The sequence below is a fragment of the Puntigrus tetrazona genome, chromosome 9, assembly GCF_018831695.1.
Source record: "Puntigrus tetrazona isolate hp1 chromosome 9, ASM1883169v1, whole genome shotgun sequence".
Classification (NCBI taxonomy): Eukaryota; Metazoa; Chordata; class Actinopteri; order Cypriniformes; family Cyprinidae; genus Puntigrus; species Puntigrus tetrazona.
Window position 1 is genome coordinate 21,572,398 of NC_056707.1, and position 19,383 is coordinate 21,591,780.

Below are 19,383 nucleotides of genomic sequence, written 5' to 3' on the forward strand. Positions count from 1 at the left end.
CACATATTATTTTCTTGTCAATCTTTGTCCCAGAAATGTGTTTGTCATTGTCATTTTATTGTTTTTTTAGATCCACCTGGACCTCCATCCAACCCACGGATTACTGACACTACCAAAACAACTGCAACGTTTAACTGGGGTAGACCCTTCTATGATGGTGGACTTGATGTGGCAGGATACATTGTTGAACATAAAAAGGAAGGCGATGATGATTGGGTTCAAGACACAATTGCTCCATTGAGAATAACAGAATTTGTAGTTTCAAATCTACAATCAGGAGGAAAATACCACTTCAGAGTAAAAGCACTGAATTCAGAAGGACTTGGTGAACCTTCTGAAGTTGAGCAAGTTGTTGAACTAGTAGATAGAGAGGAGGCTCCTGAATTTGAACTTGATGCAGAATTGAGAAGGACTCTTGTTGTTAAGTCAGGTGCTTCAATCCGCATATTTGTGCCAATCAAGGGAAGGCCAACTCCAGACGTAACATGGCATAAGGAAGATGTACCGCTTAAAGGCCGTGCACACATTGACACTACAGAATCATACACTCTTGTAGTCATCCCTGAGTGTACAAGATATGATGCTGGGAAATATGTCCTAACATTGGAAAATGTAGCTGGAAAGAAGTCTGGATTTGTAAATGTTCGTGTTGTGGACACCCCAGGACCTCCAGTAAATTTGAAACCAAGTGAAATCACAAAGAATAGCATTACTTTACAATGGGAGATTCCAATCATTGATGGTGGTTCAAAGATTACAAACTATATTATTGAGAAGCGGGACGCAACACGAAAGGCTTACTCAGTTATTACAGCAAACTGGCAGAAATGCTCATACAAGATTCCAGACTTGGAAGAGGGTGCTGAATATTACTTTAGAGTTTCTGCTGAGAATGAAAGGGGCATTGGTGAACCGGCAGAGACACCTGTACCAATAAGAGCTTCTCAGGCTCCTTCTGCACCAGATAATCTGATTGTTTCAGATTTTTCCAAGGACACAGCAACTCTTGCATGGACAAAACCAAAATATGATGGTGGTAGTCGAATAACTGGCTATGTGATAGAGGCTCAGCTAAAAGATTCTGAACAGTGGACACATGTGACAACAATAAAAGCTTTGGATTACACTGCAACAGAATTAGTTGAAAATGCAGAATATGTGTTCCGCATCTTTGCTGTAAACAGCTCAGGCAGGAGTGAACCGCGTGAAAGTCGACCAGTTGTAATCAAGGAGCAAACCACTGCTCCAGAATTTGACCTCAGGAGTGTATATCAGAAGATGGTGGTAGTTAAAGCAGGTGATAATCTTAAAGTTGAAATCCCTGTTCTGGGGCGTCCAAGACCTCTTGTTGTATGGAAGAAAGAAGATCAGGAACTTAAACAAACTCAGAGAATAAACATTGAAAATACTACAACATCTACAATTCTCAACATTAATGAAATTAAGAGAAAAGATGGAGGACAGTATTCAATGACAGGAAAGAACATCTTAGGAACTGTGACTGAAATCATTACTGTTCAAGTACATGATATTTCAGGACCTCCAACTGGACCAATAAAATTAGATGAGGTTTCTTGTGACTATGTGATAATATCATGGGAAGCTCCAGAAAATGATGGAGGAGTTCCTATTAATAACTACATTGTTGAAATGCGTGAGACAACTGGCACATCCTGGGTGGAACTGGCAGCAACTGTTATTCGCACAACATTTAAAGCTGCACGCCTTACAACTGGTATTGAATATCAATTCCGTGTAAAAGCTCAAAACAGATATGGTGTTGGACCCTATATAACATCAGAACCGGTGGTGGCTGCTTATCCATTCGATGTTCCAGGACAGCCTGGAATTCCACAAGTAGTTGCCTTCACCAAGGATTCAATGACAGTCAGCTGGAATGAACCTTCTTCAGATGGAGGTAGCCCAATTTTAGGATACCATATCGAGAGGAAAGAGAAGAACAGCATACTCTGGCAGAGAATCAGCAAAGCTCTAGTTGTTGGCAATATGTTTAAATCACCAGGTCTAATTGATGGTATTGCATATGAATTCCGTGTTATTGCAGAAAATATGGCTGGCCTCAGCAAAGCAAGTAAGCCATCTGAGATGACATATGCACTTGATCCTGTAGACCCCCCAAGTCAACCAGTGGCACTTAACATAACTAGACATGAAGTTACTCTTCAATGGACAAAACCAGAGGGTGATGGTGGTTTCTCAATAACTGGATATACAGTTGAAAAAAGAGAGCTGCCTAATGGTCGCTGGCTGAAAGCCAACTTCAGCAACATTCTTGAAACATCCTTCACTGTAAGTGGTCTAACAGAAGATGCATCTTATGAATTCCGTGTATTAGCAAGGAACTCAGCTGGAGCTGTCAGCAAACCATCTAAACCTTCAGAGGTCATTGTCTGCAGAGATGACATTGAAGAGCCAAAAATTGATGCTGATGCAAGTTTCAGTAGCGCCGTGGTAGTTAAAGCAGGAGATATCTTCAAGCTAGATGCACGTGTCACAGGTCGCCCAATTCCATCCTTGGTTTGGACTAAAGATGGCAAGGAGCTTGAAGACACTGGAAAACTAGAGATCAAGACATCAGATTTCTATACTTGTTTGATTAACAAAGATTCTTTACGTAGAGATGGTGGTGCATACACTCTAACTGCTAGCAATCCAGGAGGATTTGCCAAATTTGTCTTCAACGTTAAAGTTCTTGACAGACCTGGCCCACCTGAAGGACCACTGCATGTCACAGATATGACAACAGAGAAATGTATCCTGTCATGGCTGCCACCACTTCACGATGGAGGAGGAAAGATTGAATATTACGTCATTCAAAGACGTGAAACAAGTAGACTTACATGGACAAATGTAGCCACAGATTTACAAGTAAACCGCTATAAGGTTACCAAATTGCTAAAAGGAAATGAATATATCTTCAGAGTCATGGCTGTGAACAAGTATGGAGTTGGAGAACCTCTGGAATCTGAGCCTGCTGTTGCTACTAACCCATATGTGCCTTCTGATCCTCCACAGGCACCAGAAGTAACTGCTATAACAAAAGATTCAATGGTGGTTTGTTGGGGACATCCTGAACACAATGGTGGAAGTAGTATAAATACCTACATCATTGAAAGGAGAGATAAAACTGGTCTTCGTTGGGTAAAATGCAATAAAAGGACTGTTACTGATCTACGCTTCAAAGTGTCAGGACTAACACCTGGCCATGAATATGAATACAGAATCCTAGCTGAAAATGCTGCTGGTTTAAGTGCTCCAAGCCCTTCAAGTCCATTCTACAAAGCATGTGACACAATATTCCAACCTGGACCCCCTGGAAATCCTAGAGTTTTGGATACAACTAAGTCATCCATTACTATTGCTTGGAATAAACCAGTTTATGATGGTGGCTCAGATATCACAGGTTATATTGTTGAAACCTGCCTGCCAGAGGAAGATGAATGGACAATTGTCACTCCACACGCTGGTCTAACAGCAACATCGTTCACCATAACCAACCTAACTGAAAACCAAGAGTATAAAATCAATATTTCAGCTCTTAACTGTGAAGGTATTGGAGAGCCAGCCTCTGTGCCTGGTTCACCTAAAGCGGAAGACCGACTCCTTCCACCAGAAATCGAGCTTGACTCCGACCTTCGGAAAGTAGTGAACATCAGAGCATGCAGTACCTTAAGATTATTTGTGCCAATTAAAGGAAGACCTGCACCAGAAGTCAGATGGTCAAGGGAGTCAGGCGAACCCCTTGATAGAGCATCTATTGAAATTACATCATCCTTCACCACAGTAGTTGTTGAGAATGTAAACAGATTTGATGGTGGAAAATATATTTTAACAGTGGAAAACAGTTCAGGAACTAAAACGGCGTTTGTTAATGTCAGAGTTCTTGACACTCCTGATGCACCACAGAACCTTACAATTAAGGAAATCACAAAAGATTCTGCTTCCCTCATCTGGGATCCTCCAGTCATTGATGGAGGATCAAGAATCAGGCATTATATTGTTGAAAAACGTGAATCTGCACGAAAAGCATATTCCATCGTCAACGCCTCCTGTCCCAAAACAAGTTGTAGAATTGGAGACTTACAGGAAGGAAGCATGTATTTCTTCAGAATTTTAGCTGAAAATGAGTATGGTGTTGGTCTTCCAGTAGAGACCACAGAAGCTATAAAAATCTCTGAGAGACCCCTTCCTCCTGGAAAAGTGACTTTAAAAGAAGTAACTGGAAACAGTGTAAAACTTTCTTGGGAAAAGCCGGACCATGATGGAGGAAGCAGAATTACAGGTTATATTGTTGAAATGCAAGGGAAAAACAGTGAAAAATGGACACAAGTAATGACTGTTAAAGTAACAGAGGCAATTGTTGTTGGCCTAACACAAGGTGAAGAATACTCCTTCCGTATTTCAGCAACTAATGAAAAGGGAACCAGTGATCCACGTCCACTTAGTGTCCCTGTAGTTGCCATGGATGTTATTATTGCTCCTGCCTTCAAACTGTTGTTCAGCACATTCAGTGTTCTGGCAGGTGATGATCTGAAAATTGATGTGCCTTATGTTGCCCAGCCCAAGGCAGCAGTTACCTGGCAAAAAGATGGTATTGCTCTGAAAGAGACAACAAGAGTAAATGCTGAAGTGGCAGAGAAACACCTTTACCTTGTGATTAAAGAGGCAACACGGGATGATGTGGGCAAATATACTATTAAACTGACAAATTCAGCTGGTGAAGCTACAGCAGACATCAGTGTTATTGTACTTGATAAACCTGGACCACCAACTGGCCCAATCAAAATAGATGAGGTTACTGCAGACAGTGTTACATTATCATGGCAGCCTCCAGAGTATGAAGGAGGCTGTAGCATTAATAACTATATTGTGGAAAAACGAGACACATCTACTACCAACTGGCAGATTGTATCTGCAACAGTGGCAAGAACAACAACTAAAGCGGCAAGATTGAAAACTGGCTGTGAATATCAATTTAGGATTGCTGCTGAAAATAGATATGGAAAGAGTTCAGTTCTTCTGTCTGAGCCTGTTGTTGCAAAATATCCCTTTGAGATTCCAAATCCTCCAGGAACTCCAACTGTTCAATCTGCTACTAAAGAAAGCATGGTTATCATGTGGAACAAACCCAGTAGTGATGGTGGAAGCAAGATTTTGGGATATCACATTGAGAGTAAGGAAAGAAACAGCCTTCTGTGGGTAAAACAAAACAAAATGCTTGTTCCAGATGCAAGATTCAAGATAGGTGGCCTTGAAGAAGGCATTGAATATGAATTTAGAGTTTATGCTGAGAATATAGTTGGTCTAAGCAAAGCTAGCAAAGTATCAGAAATACAGGTGGCTAGAGATCCATGTGACCCTCCAGGCAAACCTGAAGCAGTGATTGTCACAAGAAGCTCTGTAACACTCAGGTGGACACCACCACAGTTTGATGGTGGCAACAAGATTACCGGATATGTCATTGAGAAAAAAGAATTGCCTAATGGCCGCTGGATGAAAGCCTCTTTTACGAATATCATTGAGACTGAATTTGTTGTCAGTGGTTTGGTAGAGGAACAGCAGTATGAATTCCGTGTCATTGCAAGAAATTCTGCAGGTGTGTCTAGTGCTCCATCAGACAGTACTGGTGCGATCACAGCAAAGGATGAAGTTGATCCACCCCAAATTGACTTGGATGCCAAATATTCCCAAACTATTGTTGTTAATGCTGGAGAATCATTCAAAGTAGATGCAGGGATACTTGGCAAACCTATTCCTTCAGTTCACTGGATAAAAGCTGGCGAAGAACTTACAAATACTGCAAGACTTGAGATAAAGAATACTGACTTCACAACAACTCTTAGTGTGAAGGAAGCTATCCGTGTTGATGGAGGCCAGTATACATTGCTACTGAAAAATGTTGGTGGGGAGAAAACAGCAATTGTCAATGTCAAGGTTTTGGACAGACCTGGGCCTCCAGATGGACCAATTTCAATCTATGGTGTTACCAGTGAAAAGTGCTGCATTGCCTGGAAAACTCCCTTGCATGATGGAGGTGCAGAGGTATCTCATTACATTGTGGAAAGAAGAGAGACCAGCCGATTAGTTTGGACTGTTGTGGAATCTAAGGTACAAACCCTCAATCTGAAAATTACAAAACTTCTTCCTGGAAATGAATATATTTTCAGAGTGATACCTGTAAATAAATATGGAATTGGTGAGCCTTTGGAATCTGATCCAGTGATTGCAGCAAATCCATTTGTCCCACCTGATGCACCAAGTAACGTTGAAGTGTCAAATATAACAAAGGATTCCATGGTTATAACATGGGAAAGACCCACTAATGATGGTGGCAATGCAATTGGAGGATACATTGTAGAAAAGAGAGACAAAGAAGGAGTTAGGTGGACAAGATGCAACAAACGTGTAGTGAGTGAACTACGCTTTAGAGTAACAGGACTTCTTGAAAACCGAAGTTATGAATTCCGTGTGTCTGCTGAGAATGCAGCTGGAGTCGGTAAACCAAGTCCACCCACAGTTTATTTCAAGGCAGTGGATCCAGTCTTCAAGCCTGGTCCACCAAACAACCCCAAGGTAATTGATGTCTCAAGAGCATCTGTTTTCCTGCATTGGGGAAAGCCAATTTATGATGGTGGCTGTGAAATTCAGAGTTATATTGTTGAGGCATCTGAAGTGACTTCTGATGAATGGATGATGTGTACACCACCCTCTGGGATAACAGAAACAAGATTTGAGGTTAAAAAACTGCTTGAAAAGCATGAGTACAAATTCAGAATCTGTGCTGTAAACAAGGTTGGTGTGGGAGAAACAGCTGATATTCCAGGAACCGTTATTATAGAGGACAAACTTGAGGCACCAGATATTGACCTTGATGCTGACCTAAGAAAGATGATAACTGTTAGGGCTGGAGGCTCTCTCAGGTTGTTTGTTCCTATTCGTGGACGACCAACTCCTGAAGTCAAGTGGGGAAAGGCTGAAGGTGAAATCAATGAGGCAGCTCAAATTGATATTACAAGCAGTTTCACCTCTCTCATAATTGAAAATGTTAATAGATTTGACAGTGGAAAATATAATTTAACTCTGGAAAATGCCAGTGGGGTAAAATCTGCATTTATAAGTGTCAGAGTCTTAGATACTCCTGATGCACCTGCAAACTTCCGTGTAAAAGAAATAACAAAGAATTCAGTCACTCTTACTTGGGAACCACCTTTGCTGGATGGGGGAGCTAAAATTAAAAACTATATTGTTGAAAAACGAGAGAGTACAAGAAAGGTCTACTCTGCGGTTGCTACCTGCAACAAAATGACATGGAAAATTGAACCACTTCAAGAGGGAAGCAACATTTTCTTCAGGGTTCTTGCTGAAAACGAACATGGTATTGGATTGCCTGCAGAGACTCTAGAACCAATAAAGATCTCAGAAGTGCCACAGCCCCCTGGTAAAGTTTCTCTAGTGGATGTTACACGAAAGAGTGTTTCTCTCAAATGGGAAAAACCAGAGCATGATGGAGGAAGCAGAATTTCTTATTATGAAGTTGAAATGCAAGCTAAAGATCAAGATAAATGGTCTCTTTGTGCTCAAGTTAAATCTCTCGACACTGTTGTAACTAATTTAGCCCAAGGTGGGGAGTACAATTTCAGAGTCATTGCTGTCAATGACAAGGGAAAGAGTGATCCCAGACTCTTGGCAAATCCTGTTGTTGCAAAGGATCTTGCTATTCAGCCCTCAGTAAGAACAAAACTTAGTACCTATAATGTACAGGTTGGGCATGATTTGAAAATTGAAGCACGAATTGCTGGTCATCCAAAACCAACCATTACATGGACCAAAGATGGTTCAGCTCTTAAACAGACCACAAGAGTAAATGTTGCTGATACTGCACATCATACAACTCTTACCATCAAAGATGCAACAAGAGAAGATGGTGGTATGTATAACATTGCTGTGGCTAATGTACTTGGACAGGCAGAAGCCACTGTTGAAATAATTATACTTGAAAAGCCTGGCCCACCAACAGGTCCAGTAAGGATTGATGAAGTGAGTGCAGAGAGCATTACACTATCTTGGGATCCACCAACATACACTGGAGGCTGTCAGATTTCAAATTATATTGTCCAAAAGAGAGACACCACCACCACTAACTGGGTAGTTGTTTCTGCCACAGTAGCAAGAACCACACTTAAAGTTGGTAATTTAAAAACTGGAGCTGAATACCAGTTTAGAATTTTTGCTGAGAATAGGTATGGTAAAAGCTATGGTATTGACTCAGATCCAGTTCTTGCCCAGTATCCTTTCAAGGAGCCTGGGCCTCCAGGAACTCCATTTGTGTCTGCATTCACAAAAGAATCTATGGTTGTTGAATGGCACAAACCAGTCTCAGATGGTGGAAGTGTAATTCTAGGATATCACCTAGAGAGAAAAGAGAAAAATAGCATTCTTTGGACAAAGATCAATAAAATACTAATTCAAGACACCAGATTTAAAACATCTCCTTTGGAAGAGGGCATTGAATATGAATTCAGAGTCTATGCTGAAAACATAGTGGGAAGTGGATTGTGCAGCAAAGTCTCTGAGGGTTGTGTGGCACGTGACCCATGTGACCCACCAGGCACCCCTGTGCCAGTGATTGTGACAAGACACTCAGTGAAGCTTAGATGGACACCACCAGAATATGATGGAGGGAGCCTTGTCACTGGATATGTTGTGGAGAAACGAGACCTGCCAGAGGGCCGTTGGATGAAAGCTAGTTTTACAAACATTCTTGAAACTGAATTTACAGTCACAGGCCTGACAGAAGACTGCAAATATGATTTCAGAGTTATTGCCAGAAATGGAGCTGGGTCAGTTAGTAGACCCTCTGTGAGCACAGGCTCAATTACAGCTAAAGATGAAGTTGAACCACCAACCTACGATGTTGCCTCAGAGTATAGCCAAATATTGACCGTGAATGCTGGAGACACATTTACCCTGGAAGCATCTATCCTAGGAAAGCCAGTTCCTACAATACAGTGGTTTAAGGGTGATGTGGAAGTTGAAAATTCAGCAAGAGCTGAGATCAAGAATTCTGACTTCAAAGCAATTCTTGTTGTCAAAGATGCCATTCGAATCGATGGAGGACAATACACACTGCACCTTACTAATGTGGCTGGAACAAAATCTGTTGCCTTCAATGTAAGAGTCCTTGATAGACCTGGACCCCCTGAAGGTCCTTTGACAGTCTCTGGTGTAACATGTGAGAAGTGTTCATTGTCATGGCTGCCTCCAAAACATGATGGTGGTAGTAGCATTTCTTATTATGTCATACAGAAGAGAGAAACAAGTCGTCTGGCTTGGACTGTAGTTTCAGGTGATTGTGGAGCAACCATGTTTAAAGTTACTAAACTTCTGAAAGGAAACGAATACATATTTCGTGTCATGGCTGTCAACAAGTATGGAGTTGGCGAACCACTTGAGTCTGTAGCAGTGATTATGAGAAATCCTTTTGTTCCACCTGGACCCCCTAAAGAGCTAGAAATAACAAATATTTCAAGGGACTCTATGACAGTATGCTGGACTCGTCCTGAAACTGATGGTGGAAATGAGATTGTCGGTTACATTGTAGAGAAGAGAGACAGAGCTGGAGTGCGGTGGACAAAATGTAACAAACGCAGAGTTACAGATTTACGTTTCAGAGTCACAGGCTTGACAGAGGATCATGAATATGAATTCAGGTTATCTGCAGAAAATGCTGCTGGCGTTGGACAGCCAAGTCCACCAACTGAATATTACAAAGCCTGTGATCCAACATTTAAGCCTGGCCCACCAACTAATGCACACCTTGTTGACACTACAAAGAATTCAGTCACAATTGCTTGGAGCAGACCAATTTATGATGGTGGTTTAGACATCCAAGGCTATGTTGTTGAGATATGTAAAGCTGATGAAGAAGAATGGACCACATGTACTCCACCCTCTGGATTAAGCAATACAAAATTTACAATAACTAAACTCACTGAACATCAAGAATACAAAGTTCATATATGTGCTCTTAACAAACTGGGTGTTGGTGAGCCAGTGTCTATCCAAGGAACTGTCAAACCAGTGGATAAGATAGATGCCCCTGAAATTGAGCTTGACTCTGAGTTGAGGAAAGGTATTATTGTACATGCTGGAGGGTCTATGAGAATCAGCATACCATTCAAAGGACGCCCCATTCCTGAGATAAACTGGACCAAGGATGAGGGAGATTTACCAGATAAAGCCCAAATAGAAAAGGGACCAGACTACACTCAGTTATCAATTGATATATGTGACAGAAATGATGCTGGAAAATATACTCTGACATTGGAAAATAATGCTGGCACTAAATCTGCCTTTGTGTCAGTGAAAGTACTCGATACACCAGGTGCTCCACAGAGCCTTGTTGTGAAAGATGTAACAAGAAACTATGCCACCCTCATTTGGGAACCTCCCCTTATAGATGGTGGTTCAAAAATCAAAAATTATATAATTGACAAGAGAGAATCAAACAGACAAGGATTTGTAAACATTACTAACAAGTGCTCCAAGACCAGTTTCCGCGTGGGTGATTTGATAGAGGGTGGTATTTATTACTTCAGAGTCATGGCAGAAAATGAATTTGGAATTGGTCTTCCTATAGAAACAGAAGAATCTGTGAAGACAGCAGATCCTCCTTTATCCGTTGGCAAGGTAACTTTGACTGATGTAACAAAAACCACAGCATCACTTTCCTGGGATAAACCAGATCATGATGGTGGTAGTAGAATCTTGGGTTATTATATTGAAATGCAGCCAAAAGGATCTGAAGAGTGGATAATTGCGACAGTCACCAAAACGTGTGAAGGTACAGTGACAGGACTTAGTTCAGGACAAGAGTACTTCTTCAGAGTTTTAGCTTACAATGAGAAGGGTAAAAGTGATCCAAGGCCATTGGTTGCTCCTGTGATAGCCAAAGATGTTACTATTGAACCAAGCTTCAAACTACATTTCAGCACATACAGTGTTCAATCTGGTGAAGATCTCAAAGTGGAAATACCATTTAAAGGGCGTCCAACTCCAAAGATTGCATGGATGAAAGATGGACAAGCACTGAAAGAAACAACCAGATTAAATGTCTCAAGCAACAGTTCTTCAACAGTTCTTAAAATTAAAGATGCAAATAGAGAGGACTCTGGCAAGTATACAGTTACAGCTACAAATAACATTGGTATGGTCACAGAAGAGATTGGCATAATCATTCTTGACAAGCCAGGCCCACCAGTTGGACCAGTTAAAATTGATGAAGTAAGTGCCACCTATGTTACCATCTCCTGGGAGCCACCTGTATATACAGGAGGTTGTCAGATAAACAACTACATAGTGGAAAAGCGTGATACAACCACTACTAACTGGCAGATTGTTTCAGCAACCATTGCTCGTAGCACAATCAAAGTCACGAAGCTCAAGACTGGTTCTGAATATCAGTTCAGAGTGTTTGCTGAGAACAGATATGGAAAGAGCACATCGCTTGATTCAGCACCAGTTGTGGTCAGTTATCCTTTTACTGAGCCTGCAGCTCCTGGTGCACCATTTGTTTCATCAGTGACAAAGGACCACATGACAATTGAATGGAAACCCCCTAACAATAATGGGGGTAGCCCTGTTATTGGGTATCATCTTGAACGTAAAGAAAAGAACAGCATCTTATGGACCAAACTTAACAAACTTCTAATAACTGACACTCGATTAAAAACGAATGGTCTGGAGGAGGGAATTGAATATGAATTCAGAGTGTATGCTGAAAATATTGCAGGTATCAGTCCATCAAGTAAAGTCTCAGAAAGTGTTGTTGCTCGTGATCCATGTGATCCCCCTGGAATTCCTGAAGCCATTGTTATCACAAGAAACCTAATAACTCTTCAGTGGGCCAAACCCCAGTATGATGGTGGTAGTGCAATCACAGGATACATTATTGAAAGGAAGAAGCTGCCTGAAGGTCGTTGGATGAAGGCCAGCTTCACAAATATTATAGACACACAGTTTACAATAACTGGACTGAAAGAAGAACAAAGATATGAATTTAGAGTTATTGCCAGAAATGCAGCTGGTATTTTAAGTGTACCCTCTGAAAGCACTGGACCAATTACTGCTCAGGATGAGATTGAAGCACCATCTGTCTCCATGGATTCAAAATTCAGAGATGCTATCATTGTAAAGGCCGGTGAGTCCTTTACTATTGATGCTGACATTACTGGAAAACCACTTCCTGATATTATGTGGCTTAAGGATGGAAAAGAAATTGACAGCACTACACCCAGAATGGAGATTAAATCCACCATAACACAAACAGTTTTGAGTGTTAAGGACTGCATCAGAGTAGATGGTGGTCATTTCCTCTTAAGCCTCAGTAATGTTGGTGGAACCAAACAGGTACCCATTACTGTCAAGGTTCTTGATAGACCTGGTCCACCTGATGGCCCTCTGAAAGTAACTGGTGTCACAGCAGAAAAATGTTATTTACACTGGAGCCACCCATCACATGATGGTGGAGCTAGCATTTCTCATTACATTATTGAAAAAAGGGAAACTAGCAGATTGTCATGGACAGTAGTCGAACCTAAAATTCAAGCAATTAGTTACAAAGTCACTAAACTCCTACCAGGTAATGAGTATATATTCAGAATCATGGCAGTGAACAAGTATGGTATTGGTGAACCACTTGAATCCGAACCTGTTCTTGCAAAAATTCCCTTCAACAAACCTGGACCACCTTCTACTCCAGAAGCAAGTGCAATCACCAGAGATTCAATAGTCCTCACATGGGAACGGCCAGAGGACGATGGTGGATCACAAATTGATGGTTATGTTCTTGAGAAACGAGATAAAGAGGGTATAAGATGGACGAAGTGTAACAAGAAAAGACTGAATGACTTGAGATTCAGAGCTGCTGGGCTTACAGAGGGACACTTTTATGAATTCAGAGTCTCTGCGGAAAATGCTGCTGGTGTAGGCACACCAAGTGAAACATCTGAGTATTACAAAGCATGTGATGCAACTTATCCTCCTGGTCCTCCTAATAATCCTAAAATAACAGACCACTCAAGCACAACTGTTTCCTTAGCATGGAGTAGACCAATTTATGATGGTGGAGCACAGGTGTCAGGATACATTGTTGAGGTAAAGGAAGTTAATGAAGATGAATGGACTGTGTGCACTCCACCAACTGGTGTGCAAACAACTCACTTCACTGTCAAAAAATTAAAGGAAAATGCAGAATACAACTTCCGGATTTGTGCACTTAATATTGAGGGTGCTGGAGAGCATATTGATGTTCCAGGATCTGTAATTGCTGCTGAAAAACTTGAAACTCCTGAGATAGAACTTGATTCAGATCTTAGGAAATGTGTGACTGTGCGTGCCAGTGCAACACTTCGGTTATTTGTCACCATAAGGGGAAGGCCTGAGCCAGAGGTTAAGTGGAAAAAGGCAGATGGTACCTTACCAGAACGTGCTCAAATTGAAGTAACAGGCTCTTACACTGTGCTTGTTATTGACAACGTGAATAGATTTGATACTGGCAAATATGTTGTGACCCTTGAAAATAATAGTGGCACAAAATCTGCATTTATTAATGTCAAGGTTCTTGACTCTCCAAGTGCTCCAGTGAACTTTGAAATTAAGGATGTAAAGAGAGATTTTGTCCAGCTACAGTGGGAGCCTCCACAAATTGATGGCGGAGCCAAGATCACCCATTACATTGTGGAAAAGCGAGAATCTAAAAGGCTGGCATTCACAACTGTGTCAAACAACTGTGTCAGAAATTCATTCAAAGTTGATGGTCTCCAAGAAGGAGGTCTTTACCACTTCCGTGTATTGGCTGTGAATGAACTTGGTGTTGGTTTGCCTGCAGAGACCATAGAGGCTGTCAAAGTTTCCCAATCACCCTTACCACCTGGTAAAATTACAGTTGTTGATGTAACACGCCATACTGTTACTCTAGCATGGGAAAAGCCAGATCATGATGGTGGCAGTAAAATCACAGGGTACACAGTGGAAATGATGACAAAAGGATCAGATAAATGGACTGTATGTGCTACAGTAAAAGCACTGGAAGCCAAAATTGAAGGACTTACTACAGGAGAGGAATACAGCTTCAGAATAACAGCAATTAATGATAAAGGAAAAAGTGATCCTAAACCCCTAGGAGCATCTGTTGTGGCAAGAGATATTACTATTGAACCCATTATTGATTTGCTGTTTAATACCTACAATGTAAAAGCTGGAGATGATCTCAAAATTGATGTTCCATTCAGAGGCAGACCTGCTCCAGAGGTTACATGGAAAAAGGATGGTCACTCATTAAAGGAAACAACCAGAGTTAATGTGTTGACATCAAAGACATCATCAAAAATTGTCATCAAGGATGCAACAAGAGAGGATGTTGGAAAATATGAAATTACTTTAACTAATTCAATTGGTGTCAAATCAGCAGAGATATCTGTTATTGTTCTTGACAAACCAGGTCCTCCAGGTGCAATAAAGGTAGATGAAATAAGTGCTGATTTTATTTCACTATCTTGGGACCCTCCAATTTATGATGGTGGCTGTCAAATTAATAATTATGTGGTCGAGAAGAGAGACACAACCACTACAGCATGGCAAATTGTTTCAGCTACAGTTGCAAGAACATCAATCAAAGTAACTCGTTTGACACAAGGAACAGAATATCAGTTCCGTGTTGCTGCAGAGAACCGTTATGGTAAAAGCCATGCAGTTGATTCCACTCCAATTGTTGCACAGTACCCCTTCTCACCTCCAGGTCCTCCAACTAGTCTTCACATTTCTCAAGCCACTAAATCAGGAATGCTAGTTACCTGGAACAGACCAGCAAGTGATGGTGGAAGTCCCGTCATTGGATATCACTTGGAATGCAAAGATCAGAGCAGCATTCTCTGGACAAAGATGAACAGAGGACCAATTACAGAAACTCAGTTCAAGGTAACTGGTTTGGAAGAAGGCCTCTTGTATCAGTATAGGGTATATGCTGAAAATGTAGCTGGCATTGGACCTTGCACAAAAGCATGTGATCCTGTTTCTGCCCGAGATCCATGTGCGCCTCCAGGTCAGCCAGTAGTTATGAACATCACAAGAACATCTGTTTCTCTCTCCTGGGCAATACCTGAGTTTGATGGTGGAGCTAAGGTGACTGGCTACATTGTTGAACGCAGGGAACTTCCAGATGGGCGCTGGTTAAAGTGTAATTTCACAAATCTTCAAGAAACATTCTTTGATGTGACAGGCCTGATTGAAGATCAAAGATACGATTTCCGTATAATTGCTAAGAATGCAGCTTGCTTACTCAGTGAACCATCAGAGGGTACAGGGCCTGTGACTGTAAAAGATGATGTTGATCCACCTCGCATCACAATTGAGGACAAGCTAAGACAACTGGTTGTAGTGAAAGCTGGAGACTTACTGAGAATTGATGCTGAAATATCAGGACGTCCAATTCCTGTGATTTCATGGGCAAAGGATGGAAAAGAGATTGAAGCAAAGGCCAGATTTGAAATTTCTTCAACACTCACTAGTACAACACTTATCGTGAGAGATGCTATTAGACGAGACTCAGGACAGTATGTTCTAACATTGCAAAATGTTGCAGGAACCAGATCTTTGGCTGTAAACTGTAAGGTCCTGGACAGGCCTGGTCCATCAGCTGGACCATTGGATGTAACTGGTATGACTGCAGAGAAATGTACATTAACCTGGGGACCACCTCAAGAAAATGGAGGTGCTGAAATTCAGCACTACATAGTTGAGAAACGTGAAACAAGCCGGCTTGCCTGGACTCTGATCTATGCAGATATGAAGGCCACAACATGTAAAGTAACAAAACTGCTTAAAGGTAATGAATATATATTTAGAGTTCGGGGAGTTAATAAGTATGGAACCGGTGAAGCTCTTGAGAGTGATCCTGTTAAAGCAATGGATCCATTTACAATCCCTGTTGCACCAACAAATGTTGAAGTCACCAGTGTTACAAGTGAAGCAATGACAATTTGCTGGGAAAGACCTGTATCTGATGGAGGCAGTAGTATTTCTGGCTATGTAATTGAGAAACGCGAGAAATCTGGTCTACGTTGGGTACGTGTCAACAAAAAGCCTGTTTATGACTTAAGAGTAAAAGCTTCCAATCTCCGTGAAGGAGCGGAGTATGAATACAGAGTATTTGCAGAGAATGCTGCTGGTTTGAGTGCACCAAGTGTGCCATGCCCACTAATAAAAGCAGAGGATCCATTGTTCCTACCATCACCTCCAGCTAAACCTAAAATAATTGATTCTACTAAAACATCAATAACTTTGTCTTGGAACAAGCCATTATTTGATGGTGGCTCTCCAGTTACAGGATATATGGTGGAATACAGGAAGACCAATGATGATGACTGGACACTTGGTGTCAGTAACACTAAGAGCACAGAGTTCACTGTAATGGGACTCACTTCAGGAGCAGAGTATGTCTTTGTAGTCAGATCAATTAATAAGATTGGTCCGAGTGAGCCAAGCCTTGAAACTGATCCACAGATAGCAAAGGAAAGAGAAGATGAGCCAGTTTTCCTAATCAGTAATGAAATGAGGAAGACACTGATTGTCAAAGATGGCAGCTCATTTACACTTAGAGTCCCATTCAAGGGAAAGCCTGTTCCACATGTAATGTGGAACAAACCAGATGTTGATCTGAGAGTGAGGGCTGCTATTGATATAACCGATAATTGCACATCTATTACAATTGAGCAAGCTACAAGAGATGACTCTGGGAAATACACAGTAACTCTCCAAAATGTTGCTGGAACTGCTACACTGACATTAAGTGTAAAGGTCCTTGATTCTCCAGGCCCACCAGCCCGCATTGAAATAAAGGAAGTCACCAAGACCTCTGCAACTATTACATGGGATACTCCTGAGAATGAAGGTGGTGCTCCAGTGAAGAACTACCTTGTTGATCTCCGTGAGGCAACTAAAATGGGCTGGACCAGGATTACAGACAGTTGTCCCAGGTTGACTTATAAAGTTAATGATCTTCAAGAAGGCGGTGTTTATTATTTCCGTGTTACTGGTGAAAATGAGTATGGTACAGGAGTCCCACTTGAGACCAAAGAAGGAACAAAGATTACAGGTAACATAAAATTACTTTACGTTTTTGCCTTTTTTTTAGCGCATCTGTTTATAATAAGTGTTTGACACACATATTTTGCTTATGCTATACTTTTTTACATTTTTAGAAAAACCAAGTCCACCACCTAAGCTTGGAGTCACTGATGTAACAAAAGACAGTGTTTCACTAGCATGGCTTAAACCAGAACATGATGGAGGTAGCAGAATTACAAATTACTTGGTTGAGGCTCTTGAAAAAGGACAACAAAAGTGGATAAAGTGTGGTTCCACCAAATCAACTCACTTTGTTGTCTATGGATTGAGAGAAAATGCTGAATACTACTTTAGAGTTCGGGCTGAAAACCATGCTGGACTGAGCGACTTCAAGGACATGGTTTTACCCGTGCTTGTAAAAGACCAGCTGGGCAAGTTATTTCTTATTTATGTTTTATTTTTAAACATACACAATGTTTAATGGATTTGTTTTAAATTATGTTAAATTATTATATAATCTTGTTTCTTTCTTTAATCAACAGAGGCACCTGAAATTAACATGAAGGACTTTCAACACAACACTGCCTATGTTAAAGCAGGTTCAAATCTAAAGATTGAGATCCCCCTCACTGGTAAACCATTACCAAAAGTATCCCTTTCTAAGGATGGACAAGTTCTAAAGTCAACCATGAGATTCAACTCTGATGTGACAACTGACTCACTAATAATCTCTTTGCGTGAGAGTGTTGCTTCGGATGCAGGCAGATATGATATCACAGCTTCCAACTCCAGTGGAACCACAAAGTCTTTTGTAAATATTGTGGTCCTTGACAGACCAAGCCCACCAGTTGGTCCTGTTGAAATGTGTGATATCACAGAGGACAGTGTCAGTCTGAAATGGTTGCCTCCTGCTTATGATGGTGGTAGCCCAATTACCAACTACATCATTTTGAAACGTGAGACCACTACTGCAAACTGGATAGAAGTCTCATCAGCTGTTGCACGATGCACAATCAAGATCATGAAGCTGGTTACTGGAGTTGAGTACCAGTTTAGAATCAGGGCTGAGAATCGCTTTGGCATCAGTGACCACATTGATTCACCTACTGTTACAGTCAGTCTTCCATACAGTGAGTAAAATTTTTCTTTACAGCATAAGCTACAGATTGTTAAATACAAATTTGTGAACATCTATGAAAACCTATTCTATTCTATTTCAGCGCTCCCCGTGGCACCTTCACAGCCATGGGTGTCAGCTGTAACAAAGGAAAGTATTACTGTTAACTGGAAGGAGCCCTCTTCGGATGGTGGAAGCCATGTCTTTGGATATCACCTTCAGATGAAAGACAGAAACAGCATTCTTTGGCAGAAAGTTAACACAACTGTTATCCGTGCTACACACTACAAAGTATCAAACGTAAATGCTGGTCTGATCTATGAGTTTAAGGTTTCAGCTGAAAATGCTGCTGGTATTGGTCCAGTTAGCAAGCCCTCGGATGCTGTGCTTGCAATTGATGCTTGTGGTAAGCATTTTGTTTTCTGTAAATTGATTGTTCTAGTTGCTTAATTCATTAGTTAATTGTTGTTTTATTTTTGTTTATTCCATTTGAGACATTATCATTACTTGCAACAATTTTTTCCCCCCCACAGAACCTCCAAACAACCTCAGAGTCACTGATATCACAAAGGGTTCAATTAGCCTCGCATGGGAGAAACCATCATATGATGGAGGAAGTAAAATTACTGGATATTTGATTGAAAGAAAAGATGGTCCAAAAGGCAGATGGTCAAAAGCTAATTTGACAAATGTTACTGACACAAAGTTCACTGTATCAGGCTTGATTCAGAATGAATCTTATGAATTCCGAGTCATGGCTAAGAATGCAGTTGGCTCCATTAGTAATCCATCAGCAACTGTTGGACCAGTCACATGTGTGGACACATATGGTGCCCCTCAGATTGAACTTCCGTCAGAATATCTTGATGTTGTGAAATACAAAGCAAGTGCTACAGTTGAGCTTAAAATTGGAATTATTGCTAAACCTCAACCAACAATTGAATGGTACAAGGATGGAAAAGAGCTTGAGTCTGGTGCTCAGATTTCCATTTCCAACACCACTGAGTTTGCATACATCTCAGTTAGGGAAGCCACCCGTTTGAATACTGGAACATATGAACTCAAGATCAAGAACTCTTTAGGCTCAGCATATGCTGCTGTTAGAGTACTTGTCCAAGGTA

The 19,383-nt window shown here is 41.1% G+C and overlaps 1 protein-coding gene across 16 annotated transcripts in view; it reads left to right on the plus strand.

Annotated features, from left to right (window-relative positions):
- LOC122351533 (titin-like) overlaps nt 1-19,383 on the plus strand; it is a 156,162-nt gene that overhangs the window by 113,239 nt on the left and 23,540 nt on the right. For all 16 annotated transcript variants that reach the window (XM_043248646.1, XM_043248648.1, XM_043248656.1 and 13 more), the window contains 5 exons: nt 71-17,173; nt 17,280-17,576; nt 17,688-18,275; nt 18,366-18,668; nt 18,796-19,380. In XM_043248646.1, the coding sequence (XP_043104581.1) occupies nt 71-17,173; nt 17,280-17,576; nt 17,688-18,275; nt 18,366-18,668; nt 18,796-19,380 (18,876 nt within the window). The remainder of the gene's footprint in view (nt 1-70; nt 17,174-17,279; nt 17,577-17,687; nt 18,276-18,365; nt 18,669-18,795; nt 19,381-19,383) is intronic.